Source organism: Botrytis byssoidea (assembly GCF_014898295.1).
Source record: "Botrytis byssoidea strain MUCL 94 chromosome Unknown BBYS_010, whole genome shotgun sequence".
NCBI lineage: Eukaryota > Fungi > Ascomycota > Leotiomycetes > Helotiales > Sclerotiniaceae > Botrytis > Botrytis byssoidea.
In genome coordinates this window covers 554,454-572,470 of record NW_024065851.1, presented here as the reverse complement: position 1 = coordinate 572,470, position 18,017 = coordinate 554,454, and the positions used below count along the sequence as shown (strand labels likewise).

The 18,017-nt window shown below is 39.1% G+C and overlaps 5 protein-coding genes across 5 annotated transcripts; 2 read left to right on the top strand and 3 right to left on the bottom strand.

Moving 5' to 3' along the window:
- Positions 1–2,826: 2,826 nt before the first annotated feature.
- Positions 2,827–3,519, top strand: EAE97_005801 (uncharacterized protein; the record flags this gene model as incomplete). The annotated part of the gene is given in 3 exon segments (XM_038876314.1): positions 2,827–3,095; positions 3,106–3,158; positions 3,218–3,519. The coding sequence occupies 3 exon segments, from the start codon at positions 2,827–2,829 to the stop codon at positions 3,517–3,519; spliced, it is 624 nt and encodes a 207-aa protein (XP_038732790.1).
- A 535-nt stretch (positions 3,520–4,054) lies between these two features.
- On the top strand, positions 4,055–4,921 carry EAE97_005800 (uncharacterized protein; the record flags this gene model as incomplete). Its single annotated transcript, XM_038876313.1, has 1 exon — positions 4,055–4,921. One exon carries the CDS (start codon positions 4,055–4,057, stop codon positions 4,919–4,921), a length of 867 nt encoding a protein of 288 aa, XP_038732789.1.
- Positions 4,922–11,537: 6,616 nt separating this feature from the next.
- On the bottom strand, positions 11,538–12,260 carry EAE97_005799 (uncharacterized protein; the record flags this gene model as incomplete). Its single annotated transcript, XM_038876312.1, has 2 exons — positions 11,538–11,969; positions 12,093–12,260. The coding sequence occupies 2 exons, from the start codon at positions 12,258–12,260 to the stop codon at positions 11,538–11,540; spliced, it is 600 nt and encodes a 199-aa protein (XP_038732788.1).
- A 1,150-nt stretch (positions 12,261–13,410) lies between these two features.
- On the bottom strand, positions 13,411–14,154 carry EAE97_005798 (uncharacterized protein; the record flags this gene model as incomplete). Its single annotated transcript, XM_038876311.1, has 1 exon — positions 13,411–14,154. The coding sequence occupies one exon, from the start codon at positions 14,152–14,154 to the stop codon at positions 13,411–13,413; it is 744 nt and encodes a 247-aa protein (XP_038732787.1).
- Positions 14,155–15,838: 1,684 nt separating this feature from the next.
- Positions 15,839–16,516, bottom strand: EAE97_005797 (uncharacterized protein; the record flags this gene model as incomplete). The annotated part of the gene is made up of 2 exons (XM_038876310.1): positions 15,839–16,417; positions 16,466–16,516. 2 exons carry the CDS (start codon positions 16,514–16,516, stop codon positions 15,839–15,841), a joined length of 630 nt encoding a protein of 209 aa, XP_038732786.1.
- Between the last annotated feature and the right edge of the window lie 1,501 nt (positions 16,517–18,017).

The following is an 18,017-nucleotide window of genomic DNA, read 5'->3' as shown; positions in this document are numbered from 1 at the left end:
GGATGGCGAGGGGGAGGAGTGGGAAGAAGGAAAGTAAGTAAATTTCAAGGGAATATATTGATTGGAGTTGAAGTGGTTAATTATAAATGGATTCGGTATATATGTATAGGATTGAAGATTCTGAAGAGTTTTGGTTTGTATTTTGAATATGGATTTTGAATGGTGTGATTCGTGGTTTGTAGTGTGGGTATGCTGTGGCTGTGGTTGTGATAAGTGAGATGATGGGATGAGATGGAATGGTCGTCTAGGAGGGAGGGTTTGGGTAGGTAGCTAGGTATCAATGGTTGGTTGGTGATTTGTGGTTTGTAATATGATGTGTAATAGGAGTTGACAAAAGAAAGAGGAAAGAGGAGAAAGAGATGAAGAAGTTTCAGAAGGAGACGAAGCGAAGCGATGAGAAGCGATGAGAAGTAGTGGAACTTGGTATGAGTAGGTATGTGAAGTATCTAGCTAGATATTTACCTAGGTACTTGATCATACATATTGATTACAACTCGCATTCTGTGGTCGGGGATCGGGATTTGATATATGGTGTGATGTGATGTCGGGATAATTTTAGCGTATATCGTTGAGAGGACGTGTCCTTTAGTCGTCGAAAGCTTTGTTGCATATCTTGTTTATTAATCGTTCTTGGATTGATTAAAGAGGGGTAAATTATTTAGATTTGGGAGTTGGGAGATGAGAAAATTAGAGGCTGAATGTTTTCCGAGAGGGAGCCCTTGTGGGGTGAGGGGGTGCTTTCTTGAACTCCTTTTTGGGTGGTATCCAAGTTTTGTGCGGTGGATTGAGATATGGGATTGGAGATGGGGGATGGAGGATGTGGACTTTCTTTGGAGGTTCGGGTTTGTGGTTGTACTGTTTGTGCTATGGGATTCTTGTGAAGATGGAGAGGGATAGGGAGATGAAGATGAGGATGGATATAGATATAAAGAAAGATGATAAGAAAGAAAGGAGAGAAAGGGGGGAACTCATTGAAACTATCTATATAAGCGAATTTGTACGAGTATAGCCCCGGCTTATCACCACACTTAGCGAAAACACACTACAAAACTCTCATTTTTTCACTTTTTAACTATATATTATTGTGATATATAAATTAAAGTGAATTATTCAAATTAATTATGAATAATAGGAAAATCAATGAAATTGATTCAAAAAAAATAAATAAAATGTTTTTAATAATTTTTATAGAAAGTTATAAGATTTTTAAATTAAAATTTCTGAAACATTGAAAAAAAGTGATTTTTTTTTTGTATTAGGAAAAATATAATATATTAAGATTTTGAAGTTTTCCAATTTTAAATATTATTAATTTTATTCAAAAAATTGTTAAAAATAATTCATTCCATTTCTAGGAAATTAATTATAACTAATAGTTTGTATAATCAATTTTCCAATTATATCTTTGATTATTAAAAAATTAAAAAAATAATTAATTTAATATAAGAAAACAACATTTTTGCAGGGATTTTGTTACGAAATAGGGTGGTGTGCAATAAGCCGGGGCCATAACTCTTATATCTTCAAACTAGATTTTTCAGTTCTGTATTGCAGTGATAGTAATATATAGGTAGGTAGTACTATCTGAAATGAAAAGATGCAGACAAATAGGTGAAAGATTTTGAAAATAGAGCAAGTGCTCGAGGTTTTGTGGAATGTGAAGGCTTTTGTATGTAAAGCCGGAAGTTTGTAAATGTAGAGAGGGAAGTTTTGGTTGTGTAGGTCGCTATACCTAGTGTTTGTGGTGGTTAGGGGATGGAGTTTTAGAGATTGTCACTGTGCTGATGTGCATTTGTATGGTTTGTGGTGAGGAGAAATGGCTTGTGTGGTGGAGATAGTGTGTAGTGAGATGGTTGGTTTGCTGCTATGACTTGCGAAGGATTTTGTCTATTCATAAGGGAAGGATATCTCGAGTGAGGTATTTGAGTTAAGTTTTGGATGCAGTGTCGAAAATTGATCATCTGTTTTCTCTCTCTCTCTCCCTCTCTCTTGCTTTCTCGAGATATCTCTTCTTGGATTGTGGATTTACCTGATTTCTGCATCTGGTACAGTGCTCGTAGTGGTTGGATTTCGTACTTTTGTTGAGAATACCCAGTCAAACTGGCGTCCACGGGTATGGCTTATCCAACCTAGCCGTATCATACCCTCTCATACACTGCGAGCACTGATCTGATCTGATATAATTTATCCCTAAGAAATGCATCTGAGGAGGGAGAACAAACAATCATGTTGATTGAATGGGTAGAGTAAGAGCAGAAGAAGGGAGGGAATGCACTTGCATTCAGACCGAGTAGAGACGGCAATTTAGCAAACCCCCAAATCCCAAGAACAACATCAACGACATATTTGTGAATCGACGAAACAAGACGCACATTATCCCAACTCGGTGATTATATAATGCGATCGCGATATCAGGAGACTTCTGCTTGACTTTCATATTGATGCAGATAAATTGACTTGTGGTATGTGCGATGTGTTATGTATATGTAGTGAGAGGTAAATACAGCTTTGGAAAATGAGAGAAAGCGGATATATTGTTTGCATGAATATTGGCAAATTCGACGACTTTGAGTACTGATGAGAATCGGATTGCCATCACTCGAGCCGAAGCAGTTGCCGGGGAGTTTTATTGGTCATCAAAGAGCTCATCCAATCAAAAGAGAGAATCGACAAGACACCAATGATGTGTAAACACGACATTGAACAATCTGTTGGTTACGCAATGTACTGTACAGCCTCGACGTACGTATACAATACACACAAGACTGAATTCAACATTAAGATAAACCACGAGTACCTTGCAATATCATTTTGAGCATTGCTAATATGTCTATATCATCAACTTCTGGATCTCCACAATTACACCTCTCACCTTGTGAAGATGAACTTCCATCGCTTTCTCCAACATGTTCCAGATGTCAGGAATTTCTGGATTCATACGACTTCAAAGATCTAGGTTGGGGCGATATCAAAGAATTTCAGGCCTTACCTCCTTTCGAAGATCCCAAGCTACCGACTCCTCGTGCCGTGAAAAATTGCTTTTTATGTTCAAAGTTTTTGGGTTCATACCTGGCTGAGCCTGCAAGTCAAGCAAAGTAAAAAAAGAAGGGACAGTCCTTCTCGAGAGCTGCAAATTCTCGGCGTATATTTGCAAAAGCGTGGGTGACAAATTGATGACCATGAAATATTTATAATTGCTAAAAAATACTCCTCTCAGAACTCGCTGGCTTAGAGAATTTTGTCTCAGTAGCTTCTTCCACAGGATCTGATGGGAGTCTGAATCTTTCAAAACAATGGTTACAGAACTGCAATACAAGCCATGTTTCCTGCTCACGCAAAGCTACCACGTACCAAAATTTCCTTCCTACTCGTCTTATTGATATCGGAATAGGAGAATCAGTGATCACTCCACGGCTTCGTTTGAGAAAAGAAATTCCATTAAATTCAATCTACTTCACTTTAAGTCATTGCTGGGGGAATACAATACCAGAAATTATCCTTCTTCAGTCAAACATCTAGCTTATGCTTCGCGAGATAAACTTTTCACAACTTTCAAATACTTTCCAGGACGCATTACGGGTAGTCCAGAAATTAGGAGGACGATATATCTGGATTGATTCGTTATGGATTATTCAAGATTCCGAGACTGATTGGTTGATAGAATCCGCTAGTATGTGTGATGTCTACTCAAATAGCCACTGCAATATCTGTGCCACAGCTGCAAGGAATGGTAGTGAAAGGATGTTCCGTGACAGAGAGCCATTACAGGTACAACAAGGATGGTTTCAAACAGCTAGCGATGAGAACAATCACTGTGTCGTTGACTAACATGCATGGGAAAAAGAGTGGAAGATGGCATTTTATCCTCTAGGGCTTGGGTCTGCCAAGAACGCCTCCTGTCTAGACGAAATCTTCACTTTGGATCTAGACAATTATTTTGGGAGTGTTTGGAACATGAGGCTTCTGAAACATTTCCCAAAGGTTTTCCACAACGAGGCGTCAGAGCCTCCGGTGTGAAGCCCCAGGTCAAAATACTTGTCAATGGCATCGACAAATGCCAATCGGACATGCCAATCGGACATGCCAATTGGACATGCCTTTCGAAGGTGGAAAAATCTGGCAGAGAATCGTAGAATTATATATGAAAGGTAATCTTACTTTCAAAACGGACAGACTTGTTGCCATCGGAGGACTAGCAAACGCAGCGGCACAACACATAGGGGGAAAATATTTAGCGGGAGTATGGGAAAAAGACCTGCTATATGGTATTCTTTGGAGTGCTCAAGAATACCCGTTTCATCTTTCCAACTTTACCGAAGCTCCGCTAGAGAAGCACGAATATACCGCCCCCAGCTGGTCTTGGGCCTCTTTTAGCGCAGAAATAAAATTTCCTTCAAAGGTCTATGGAAGCGAAGTTATTGAGCAATTTTCTCAGATCTTGGAAACACGTCTGGAGCTAGCAATTGATAACCCATTTGGGAAAGTATGCGGTGGATATATCAAGCTCAAGGGAGATATCACTTCCGCTAAATGGTGTGGCGAAAATTTTTCTGGCAGGCAATTTCTTAACGGTTTTGAACTTTGCTTCGGACGAGATCGCAAAGAATGGGGAGTTAATATCGGAGTACTGTTTATTTGTGACTTTGAAGATATGACAGGAATCGAGCTACATGAAATATATCTTCTTCCTGTTTGTAGATTCCACTATAATTATGGTCGCTGGGAGGTTGGAGGTCTCATACTGTTCCCGACAAACAGAGTGAGATGGGAGTTTCGAAGGCGTGGTATATTTAGGTATTACGACGATAAGGAACACGAGACTATGATGTCTGAATGTAGTTCTTTCAGCCGCGAGCAGGAAATTGAATCGCCCGAACTTGGTCTACAAGATGACGGACAATTGATTATCAAGATCTTTTGATAACTGGTATGATACTGGCATGTATATTTAAATTCAATTGGTTTATGATGCGGCAGGCCATTGTTAAAATAACTGTGCTTTATTCAGCATCGCTTCAATCTTTGTGAAAAGTTGTCGCGTTCATAATGAACCTAGGCACCGAGACTCAAATCCATGTCGCCAAATCCTATATTCTAGTCTGCTGTTTGTGAAAAATGGATCCCTGCAAGGAAATGGTTCTCTATGAATACTTACTAATTTCAGCTTTGGTATATTACGTTCGCTATTAAAAGCCACTAAAACTAATCATCAATTAGCCTATGAATTAATAACATGCAAAAAATTATTTTAGATGTCATACACATTTAATCTACTTGACTTATGACTCCGTGACTCCAAAAGAAGTTCTATGTCACTCACTGTATTTCTTTGTCATTCCCGACTCTTATAGAACGAATGATGGAATCCCTCTAATGATCTTCTGGGTTTCTAAACTATATCCGTCGGATCTCAACCAATTACCTTTTATATGATAGTATGATTTGTTGTGGTATCTTTGCCTTCTCATTAATGCATTAACGTGCTTGTTATAGGCAGGTAGGTAGTTAGTGTTGCTCTTAGCTACTCGCTTGTTTACATAACCGAGGATCTAGATTTTGATTTGCGTGGATTAGATTTGATTCTTTCGGCTAAGGGAGATTTGACGATGATAGGATGGCAGGTGTTTGATTGTTTGATGAATGATGATAGAGCATGATTTGGGCTCGGAATGGTTTGTTTGCACTTTATACTTGGTATGTGGTTCTGTGCGGGTTATGATATGTAACAGAAATAATATTGGGGTAACATGGGACCCGCTAATTTTTCCGTGCACAATGGAAGATCAAATGTTTATGTCAGTATGAGGGGGAGTAGAGGAGAAGATTTGTCTAGTGGCTGGGGCTGAGGTGAGGAGCTAGTCTACCGAGGGTTGAGTGGAAGTGAAGTATTGATGGACATCCACATAGGGAATTGGACTAGGGTTGTATTAATTATTGAAACTATGATTGAATCATGTTAGTGCTACAGCGACCGGGCACAGATAATGGCCGATGACCTAAATCACACCAAAACTCATCGCTAAAATGAATAAATATCAGTACAATTTAATATGAATTATCAATTTATATTGGCACAATCTTATCAAGCTTCAATTAAGGATTTCAAAAAAATGGATCAATTATTTTTGGGATTTTTATTGATTATATCATATAGCTTTGAAATAAACCAATTCAGAAATTCTAGAATTTACTAGTAAAATAAGCGAAATCTAAGGAACTTTTATTAGATATTATTATATCCTTGAAAATCTAATTATTTAATTCATTTAGAATTTGAAGATTGGAAATATAAGTAATTAATATAAAAATAATGCCTGGTAAAAATATCGATCAAAAAATAATATTATAAAGATTAATAAATCATTATAAAAAATACTGTAAATCGCTATTTTTTGGTGTGATTTAGGTGATCAGCCATTATCTGTGCCCTAGTACTGTAAATACTGAAGGAAATGAAGATACGAGGTCTTGCTATATTAATTGAGGATTCAAAGTAATCATGAGCCATAAGGATATAACAGACTATCTTTGGGATTGTAGAGAAAAAGTATACCGGTGGGAAAGTGTATACTAAGCATTTTGCTGTAGTGATGTTTTGATTGTATCCACCTAAAGACCAATGGTCAAGAATCGTTTGCAACGACGAGATCAAAAAGCCCCACTGGAGGTTAAGAATTATTCCTCATTCACTACACGCTTAGGGTCTTAGGTTGAGAAACATATCAAACCCATAGAGGAGTATATATGTTCTTAGTAAGGCTGAGGTTTCTTGTTCCTTGTAGGGCCTGGTGGGCGCGAAAGCAGATGAGATGCCTTGTAAGCAAGGAAGAAAGAAGGTATGTAACTTTACAACGCGAGAAACGGTATACAATCAAAACTGCAAAAGAATCTAAGAGGAAGCGGAATGATTATCTAAATCTCGACGTGGAAGAAATTAGTCTATCACTGCCATCATGATGACTGCATATAAGTGACAGCAAAACTCTCTCAAAACATCTGTTGAAATCAAACTAAAAAGGCGCATGGAATGATATTTGAGCTTGAGTTGATCCCTAGAATCTTGAAGGTGGCAGGAAAAATTTACAAATCATCAAATCATGATTAATTGGTGGGCGTAAGATCTTCAAAAGTTTGAGGATTTGAGAAAGAACTGGAAGGGTTTTTATATCTGTGGTCTCTGAAAATTCCGACGAGCCTGGTTGATAGTGTGTCTTAAACCGCTGTATATATGTATGTTCCCACATGACCGAACGCAACTCTTAGTGGATCAGCAGTCTCCGTGAAATGTTTTACATTGGGTGTATAAATAAAATGGATACCTAGTTTGACTGAATGATGCGGATACAAACGAAAGATCGGCACGCTTTACAAAGCATTGGACCGGGACAACTAAAGAGCTGAGATAATTTTGTTATTGCATTTGATATAGGTAGATGGAAATTCACATTTCAATTAGATATGTTGAATTGAAGCAATTATAGGAAATGCATTTTGACGGTGAAAACTCCGACGGCGAATGTTAAGCACGATGTTAGGTTCCGGCGATGAATAACAAATATATTTGACGGCTCAAAATTAGTGAGGTTAGTTTGATCTGAAGTAATCTCCTCCGTGTATGTCTTCAGTGGCGATTGTTGGAATTAAACTACAAGCAGTCATCATCATCGTGACTTGGTGATCGGATATCCATACTGTAGATGGTATAATGATGATTTACGAGTACTTATATAATCCTGACGTTGGTTCTCTGATGAATTTGGAGGATTTACGAAAATTAATTGATAGATGGGACCCACTAAGAAGCCTTGAGCAGGAGGATAAATATTTTAAATTCTCTGGACTTGATGAAACAAAACTTCCCAGTGACACGCGGGAGTATGAGAGTCATAAAGATCCAAATTATTAAGAAATTAAATTATGTTGGAAGTGGATTTCTCAGCCAGGCGCCAGTAAAAATAACTTGTCATAGGAGGCAGGTGTAGAGTAAAATGCGTAGTGCGACAACGAAAAAAAAGTTCTGGCGATATCTGATCTTGAATATGCTTCATGGACTCTGACGATAATAATCTATAAATGATAAATAATGATAATCAAATATCTGCATGTGAACTCTGTGAGTGACCGTAGCTCATTGGAGTTTTGACTGATAACTAGATCTTGATTGGTGGAAAACGACAGGCGCAGCATAAGGTGACTATTCATCACGGTAATGTTATGTTGAGGAATTTTAAGATAAGAACATTCTGCCTTTATATGATAGCGGCTTGTAACTTTGATAAGTTTTGGTGCGGGGTGGAGTTATGATAATCTGCAAACTTATTTTTGAATGTACCGAAGGTGCTCACTATGAATTATGAATAAAAATGTCTTCAAGTGATATCGTCCAATATAAGAAGAAAAATGAGTTGCGATCAAGGGAGAAGTTGCCTATCATCGTCCCCAACCAGATCCTGTATTCCTCTATGTTCTCCAAGTGCTCAAGACACATTGTGTTGGTAACTATATCGCTGTTGTAACCTATTTTGAGAAAACTCAACGAAATTTGACAACTAGAAACTTCTATTGATGATAAGAGAGAAGTCGAACTCAACTTTAAGAATAAATGTACAAATCCCTGTCTCGGGCGTAGAACATGGAGATGGAAAGAAGAAGAACTGCTGAAGCACAACTACCTCCTACAAACCAACTCCTCAAATATTGTCATCGGCGGCATAATAAGTCTTGGTTGTTCCTAGGTGCAGCTTCGTGGCTTTGTATGGGCAAGAGTTTAGGAATAGACTCAGAGGGGTGATGTTGATTTACTGTCCAGATATTAAAATCAAGCGAAAATATTTAAAGCAAAAGAGTAAGTGGTTCAGGTTCGTCGTTTGTGACCGAGATCACATTTCGCTACATGTATAAGGTTTCATGTGGCAGCCGTATCATTCTTCAGAGATGAGCTTTTTTACAAGTCACATCTAAGATCACTCTCGTAAAATAGCTGAGAGACGGGTCATTGCAGATTAAGTATTAGCACAGTCATTGCCATACTTATATTAGTAATGTGAGTAGATGTATTCGGTGATGAGAATAGTGCGCGGCAGTATTGACGATACCAGACAATAAGATAATAACCTAGATCTTATGGTAGCTTTTTAGATTCGGAGGTTTAGAGCGCAATTAAGGCTGGGATGAGGGAATTTGGCTGTCAGACGCTTTCTTTAGAGAAAAATTCTCAATAATTCTGTGAGACTGAGCTGTCGTTCCTGGAGTGGACATGATCACTTCTGATCGTCTTCTGGGTAGAAGGGACTGCGACTTAAATAGACAAAATGTCTATGAATTAAAGACTTACCCATTGGATTGTGTATAACATGAAAGTCAATACACAACAAGAATGTCCTGGGATCCACTTTTGGACAAGCGGGATAAAATCTCAAAATTTGCTCAAAATTTCGGGTTGAATGTTGATCAGATTCTCTGGAGTTGAGGTTGGATTGCTATAGAAGACTTCGAGAATATAGCATCCCTGAACCTGTCAATGGAATGAATCGCACACTAAGCCTTGCTTGATTTTGATGGCATCAGTGAATGCGGGTTGACCCCTGAATCCCAAGGAGGCCAACCAGATACCTTTCTCTCATACCTAACTAGGCAATCAAAAACGTATAAGCAATCCAAAGTTACTCAAAATATTTTACCTACGGTCGGTCGAGCAGCAATATTTACGAAAACAAAAGCGGTGACATCTAAACTTGAAATCATCGAATAATTGTAATGGCTGGACAACCTCAATGAAACCGCTGATTGGGAAAAAACATCCGCTCTATAATGAGAGAAGTATGAAGGAGAAGAGTCGTTTGTATACATGATCTGAATTTCAGCTTTCATTTTTCGAGTCAATTTTTTGAACAATTTCTATACTTCCCTTAAGCGAGACCCCTCAATTGCCCCACTTATCTACAGTACAAACACTTATAGATAACAAACAACCCAAAAACCCTGATCATTTCATCAAGAATCAATGCACTTATTTATATCTACAGAGTTTCAGTGGAAATAACAACCAAAAATATCCCGTGCAGGGCTTGAACCTGCGATCTTCTGTGTTCTTTGAAAACCCATGTGAGAATTCTGTGAGACAGATGGCATGACCACTAGCCCAACGAGATCTTTTGATTGGCTGTTTGATTGATTTGATATTAAGGGGTTACAATCTAGGCATATAAAGGATACAGCTTAGCGGTGGGTTAATGAAATGCTTCTGGAGGGAGAGAAAAATTTTCATCATCAACAGAATGATCGATTGATAGAGCTACAATTTTGTGTAAAGAGTATCTACCTTTACTAATGAAGTTACTTATAGAGTTGCCTCTACATTTTCAATAATAAAGATAGGATTATAAAGGAATGACATGCTATACTGGCTAAGCTTTATACTTAGGTTCATGTCTCTTGATACGGCTGCGAGCCGTCATTCTTCCACGAATATTGTTCTCGAGAATAGAGTTTTCAAATTTCCACAACAAGAACAGCAAGTAAATTTCAGATCTCAATATCATTGTGTCATTTTTCTGTTACATAGCTTACTTTTACTAATTCTTCCAAGAAATCTGGAATTTTCTACACCGATTTAAGAGCACAAATCTAGCTTACACAGATGTAATGCTCAAGAAACACTATGAAAATTTGTCAAGAGCTTGACTCAAACTGAGTGCTATAATCGGTAGAGCCTCATCAACATGTTCTATCTGTAAAACTCTTGTGCTTGAAGTATCAATGAAGCTTCCAGTGCCCAGAATACTAAAGTGAATCTGTCGTGTATTGAAAACCATCCTGGACTGTCTCCTTGGGACAATTTCCATTCTATCCAGTCAATACACACCCGACGTATCGGCAAACCAGCGTCTTTCTCACAATGAGAAAGTAATGAGATTGTGATATCTTATTCTTATTTATATTGACATGGTGAGAAAGTCGTCGTTGATTGCGGTCGACGAGATTGACCAACAGCGCGGAACACGTGCACCATCTACAAAGTGTCAATCGTTCCATTATCACTCCATTCTCGAACATTGTCTTTTCCAAAACTTGTTTTTGGTTGTTTTCTATATAATCGAAGTGCCTTGGTAGGTCAAAGTCTACCTCTTGATTCTCTTGGTTGTATCTGAATTGTAGATTACCCAAGTCACGTAAGAGAATGTCCGATAATTGCAGCACTGCTTCATCATCATGGTTCACTTGGTTTCAGTGAGATTTGGAGAAAACTGTGCCTTTCACTAAATGGTAAAGAATTTTATGAATGTTTAATTTGTGTAACAGGTTTCTTTTTATTGTCATAGTATTACGTCACGGAACAATCGAAACATTCCAGTGACAACACCGCTACTCCGCTACACTTTCCCCATATCACCAGCTATCCTGTTGCACCAATGCAATGTCATTCCTCCGAATACTCTGTTCCACTCCCCACCAATGTCATGCCAATCACACCCACATCACAATAAATGGATCTTGCGTGATTCTAGCAGACGAAGATCTGGTTCCCACCGAGAGGATTAACTTTTCTTGAAAAAATGTTTTTTGTAATGACGACGAAGTCTCAATTCATCCTTGCTGTCTACAGGGATTTCCCACGTGCCATCGAGACCTAAAATCTCGTACGCCAAAGTCCAATTGCGAAGTCGCAACCGATATGCGGCGATAGTAGGATGGAGTTGCTCAAAACTATCGTAGTCGTCGAGACAGGCGATGACCTCCACTTTTGCGAGATGGAAGGTGTTCAAAATGGAAATGACCATGGAGACGGTAGCAATTCTACGTTCGCGCGCCGTGACACTGCGATGCTCTTTGGGGGCCTTGATGAGAATCTTGACGTCGTGGATGACCGCAGCGTATTCGATAAGAGCCTGTAAAAGAGCTTTAATTTCCTGGGGCGACTTCAGCTGGGAAAACTCGAGGTCGACAATCATCTGAACATTGTCGCCGGTCTTCTAAATGGTCAAGGCGGGGGTTTGAGGAAGGGTCGAGAAGTCGAACTCTACAATATTAGATCCCGGGACAGCAAGCTCATCTTGTTAGGCAGGTTGGTCTTCTGGAACAGGTTGGCTGACATTGCCGTGATTGCTATCTGCTTGCTCTCCCTCGATAGATTGGCTACCATCATCGTGGTTGTTGTCAGCCTGCTTTCCTTGGACGGATTGGCTACCATCGCCGTGATTGCTGACAACATGCTCGACTTGGGTGGATTGACTGCCGTCATCGTGGTCGCTTAAAGTCATATTTACTTTGGAGAAAATCGTTTGGTAAAAAAAAGGTCAAAGGTTTCAGTCGAGGTAATTCTCAGATAGGGAGTGTCTTGAGTATGGGAAGATGTTTGAGTTTTTGTTCCTTCTAACCGATGGATATGGATGTTCTTATAGAAGTATTTGTTACTGCGAGGTATGTTTTGATTTAATTCCAGAGTGAAATAAACGAATGGGTACAGCCACCTGTGCTAGGGGCCGTCGTACCTGATCAAATCAAAAGCTTAATTTATAAGCAAAGATGTCACATACATAAATTCACTACGGCTTCTTTAATATTTTAGATTGTTTTAGCATCATTCCTTAATTCTAAGGCGTGGTAACTGAACGCTTATTGGAGGCATGGAGATTGAAATCTCGGGTTCTAAGTAACCTATTGAACGTCAACAAAATGTTCATTGCTAATCTTTAGACCTTGAAGTATCGTGGTGTAGAGCATAAAATTGAAGCAGGCGGATAATGGATTTTTTAGGCTCGATAGTTGTAAACTCACGAATCAATTGTGTAGCAATGAGATGTTGAAATTTCCTTCTCTGAATAAAAGACCTAACCCCATTTATGTGAAATAACGTCATTTACTCCAAGGGGTCTCACTTTAAAGCCAGTTTCTGAACTTATCAAAGCATTGAAATCTAATATTGTCACACTCCAAGTCTTCACCTGTTCGAAATTATCACTTCAAAGGTACAAGTCAAGCTATCAACTATGCAAATCAGTGTTTATATGTTTTCGCAACTTGAGTGTTATCCACATGCCAAGATTGTGCTGGAAGCACGGTGGCAATTCAACATCCTTAGGAATTATCACTTTTTAGCAGGATCAAATGGCACATATTTTCAGGTGAAAGGTGGTAGTAATTGCTATGATATAAGCTAGAAGTCCGAACTTTTCGGGACACAGCACTAGAGGTACCTCCGCCTCCGAAATTTCCCCCACAATTATCAGAATCAAATGAATGTAAGCCCAGTCGGAACAGTGTCACTCTTTCCCACCCAATGAATTCATGTCTCGCCAGACGGTCCACTAACAATACTCCGCGTCATGTTAATTGCCACCGCAAAAGGAAAGCAATCTTGCCATACTGCAAAACTTCCCCACTATCCTCACACTGCCATCAATGCCGCACCTACTGACCAGCAAACTCAGCCCGATGGACACCTCGAAGTCTCTTTCCATATGAGCTATATCTATCGATTGGGTAGTGATGAATACCTCCCATGACTTGGTATGCCATGGTCCAGTCTTGGAAATTGAGACCATAGACTGCCGCAGCCAGCTTCAACTGTGGGAAACTGTCTTCGCTGTCAATATCGATAAGAACCTCGAGCTCAGTCAAATTGAAGAAATTGAGATGATTCATCAACTTGTTCATGTTTTGGACGCGTTGATGATAATTCTGACGTGAGCCATGTTGAACAGGGGCAAGGAGCTTGATTTGAACATGAGTGATTGCCGGCGAATATTCAGGAAGGACTTTCATTAAGGCCAGCATGTCAGTAGGTGGGTCGGCAATGAAGTTTAGGGTGATGACAAGCTGCTTTTTCTCGCCATTTTCCTTGAGAACAAGAGCGTAATGCTTCTGAATGCAGTCAAAGTGCATTGTGGCGGCGATCTTCCTAGCATCGTCTTCGATGGCTTTCTTGTCAGCCAACTTGTTCTCCTCAGCTTGCTTCTTCTCAAGCTGTCTATTCTTCCATTCAGCTCGCTTCTCGGTCCATCGCTTGCGTTCGGCTTCCTTCTGGGCAAACCACTTCTGGCCCGCAGCCTCCATCTTGTCAGAAAGTTGCCCCTTTTGAGCTAATTGCTGCTCGGCAATCTTCACAGACATGGGAGCCAACTTTTGTTGACCGCGATTGTTCTTGTTGCCCATTTTGAATTTAGGCAACGAACGAATGTGATGAAAGGTGTTTTTAAGTATTGGTTGAGTATATGTCCGAGAGTTGAAGAACCTGTGTACTTGTATTAGTCTTTGAAATAGATAAATAGTAAGAGTGTGGCAAAAAATTTACCTCGGAGAAAAGAATATGTAGTGATGAAAACTTTGTGAAGTTGTGCGAAAGTTGTGTGAAAGTTGAAACTTGTTGGAATTGTTTTGTTCTGGTGGAAGATCGTGAGGGAGATCAAGTGTTGTAAGAAAGGTACTTCTCAAAAAAAGATTGGAATTCTGGGGTCGAAAGAAATCTTTATATAGATAATGTGATACAACAGCTCATCTGTGGTCGACGCTAGTGTCTCTAGCGAGTGATTCATTCGACTGCATTGACCGAATCTTGCCATTCCCCGTACCTGAACCGTAATTAATCAAATCTTTGATACTTGGAAGGCTACAGTATGACGTGGTTCATTTGCTACATGTGTAATGGAGGGAAACGTTGTGTATATTCACTTTGAGATGTTTCACCACAGTTCATGGAACTTTCCACAGCCACATTTGCGAGATTCCTATCTTTTCGAATGATTCACCTGTCAATCATCACCGTTTGAAAGTTAAATCAGCCGCTCAAAAGGGTAATGCATGCTCTTTGTGATTATTCTTTGGGAAACAATCTTGTGATTTTGCAGTCTGAAAGTTTTTCCTTCGCCTAATTCCCCAACTATTATTCATTAACTGTGACTCGCTTAACATTCACCTTCATTAAAATCAATATACCGAGATTCTGACGGAGAGAATTCACAGACAGAAGTGTATAATAGTAGTTTGTGAACTTATTAATTCATACTAAAGCTCGAACATAGACAAATTGTTCCCATTCATAGATCAAATTCTTTCAGGATTCAGATAGTGTATCTATGACTAACCTTTAATGACTCTGGAGTTATATCAATTGACTTTCTATAAAATACATAAAATGAATTGTTTACTGTAAAGTAAAGAATTTATTGCAAAATTTGTGATTGTAAACAGTGCGTTACACTATGTCATTCAATAAATCTGGAAAGAATATAATAGATGTTCAAGGAATTACTTTTAGAGATTAAAGAAACTCTAATAATTGATAATAGTACTAGGGTGTTCCGAGCTGTCAAACCTCAATGAAATTTGGGAAAATCAACTATTTTGAATCTCCGAGGAATTGTTGATGTTTGAGAGTCTATGTGGAGGCCTATGATACCTTTTCATCAACAATAATACGATGCTCATTCCATGTCCATAGAATATCCAACCTGTATACTTACTTGACTCAAGTGAAATTGTAAGGTCTATCGTCTTCTCTCCGTAAATCTACCAATGAAAGAGGACATATTTATTGCATGTTATATATAAAGTTCATTTTGATTTTTAACCATGTTGAGGAACCGTAACATCGAGAATGTAGACATTATATTATAAGTTGCTACTTTGTTAGCTTGGTAGTTATTTATGCAATGTGATGAGTCACAGAATCAAGATTTATCAGTGGCACATCAGTTTCAGGTATTGGATTGTTCAATTAGATGATGCTACCTTCGAAAAAACCTAGAAAGGCTTTGATGATCACTTCCGAAAACATGACATCCCCTAGGCAAACCAATAGCCAAACTATTATCTTCCCTCCCTACTTTCCGATTCTGTATCACTTCTCCTTGTGAACTAAGAACTGGGTCTTGTACAAACCAGCCAATCTACGGTCCCATGGACTACCAATATCAACACTGAATCTACCCTTAAATCTAAGAATCTCTGCAACCATTGTCCATTCCTTGAAGTTCAAGCCAAATGCTGAAGCTGCGAGCTTTATTTGATGGAGGTTAAAGGCGTTGTTGAGTGAGATCACAAACTGGAACTCGTCGATCTTGAATTTGTTAAGGCAGTTCATAGTCCGCATCATGTTTCTGACTCGAAGATTGTAAACCTCAGAGGATTCGTGATATGTTGGAGCGACTAGTCTGAACTGAATCTTTGTGATGAGATCCGCATACTTGGAAAGAACAACATTGAGATTGCCTTCGTTGGCTGTCTTTTGATGATGAATGATGTCAATGTTGATGTGCAACTTGACAGTTTCGGTGCCGGCGTCTTTTACTACCTTGAGTGCAGCGTGCTTAGGTAAAGTGGTGTAGTCAAAGTTGAAGATGCATTGAAGAGCCAAAGCCTTCTCTTGTACCAACTGTTGGGCCTTGGCTTGCTGAGCATGTTGCTTCTGTGCTTCTTTCTACTGTTCAGTAGAAAGCTTCTCGGCTGCCTTTTGTTCAGCATAAACTTGAGCTGCGCGCTTGACTGGTGCTTGACCGCGGGCGTTTTTGGAACCCATCGTGAAGTTTCGAGTGGCTTTCTAAGGTGTTGAACAATATTTGTAGTAAGAACTACGAAGAATTCTGTGTTGAAAGGATAAGTTGAAGAAACTTGGGAGTTTGAATGTTGTTGTTCTTCGTTGTGGATGTGAGGATTTCAATGGAATGTTTGGAAATTGTATTGTAAAAAGATTCCGGATTCTAGAGAAAGAAGAATACCTATATACTATCTTGCTAACTGCAAGATAGCTCTCCTACTGCTCCCAAAGCAATTTCATGTACCTGAGTCGTCAACTAGCCGTATTCCGTGCAAGTATCGACGTATCGAATTGTGTGGCACAGCTAATAGTACGGCTGGCCGATCAAACTCTGTGACGCTGTTGATGAACTGATGTATACGTGGAATCAGTGTAGTTATTCATCAACCATATCGAATAATCCACCGTAATATAACCCGTATCAAAGTTAAGATATGTTGCATGTCGAATTCTTATGATACGGAATAAATGTATTGAGAATGCAATAAATTGCCGTGTCATTGATAAAGCTAACAGCGAGATAGTGATACTATTGAATGTCTTTTGTACGGTAACAGTATAAAATTTTCAGAATCCTAGAGCATTTCTGAATGTTTTGGTGGTTGGGATTGACTTAACTCCAGGGAATCTCCAGGGTGTTATTATATCGTGACATTATTAACATTCGATATTCACAGCATGTTACTTATCTTTCCGTCATGGTCCGAAGAGTTGTATCAACTTTCACTCTCTCATTTGATTCCCCGTTGTGATGGAAAACTATCCATAGGATTTTTGTATATAATATAAGTTTCTATTTTCGAGTTTTGATTAATCACAGTCTGAAGAGCTTATAATTTTGCTGATTTGCCATAAACACACAAATTATTTACTCTCAGGTCAATGTCATATATATTTCAGAAAATAGGCTGATTATTTGATTGTTATATTCATTTTGCATTGAGGCTCCAGCTAGCGGCCTGCGAGTGACGTAATCTACCTATTTAGAGCTTACTGATACTCTCCGCAAGAAATCGTCTCTGGTATCATAATAACACGTGTTTCACTGCCTATGAAATCTTTCATATGGATGCTCTAGGCCTCTAGGCTATCCCAACTCCCCGCAGCTCGTCGCATGCAATCGATGCCCAACTAAGTACTATTTTGAGTCAAAAACTCACTCCTATACACCCCAGCTAATCTGCGAGAAATTGAACTCCGACTTCCCACATTCATTTCCTTCTGCCGGTCGCCAAATAATACTGTTCCCATTGTCCAACTATCAAATTTCAAGCCGAAACAGGCGGCATCGAGCTTTATTTGCTGGAATTATCGGGTCTGTTGACGGAGATGAGGAGGTGAAGATTTTCGAGATCAAAAGTATTTAGGATATCGATAGTCTTGATCATATTCTTGATTCGGAGATTGTAGATTCCTCCAGAGTTGTGAAATGTCGATGGCGATGAGAAGGATCTCCACATTTTTGATCATTGGTGCGTACTTG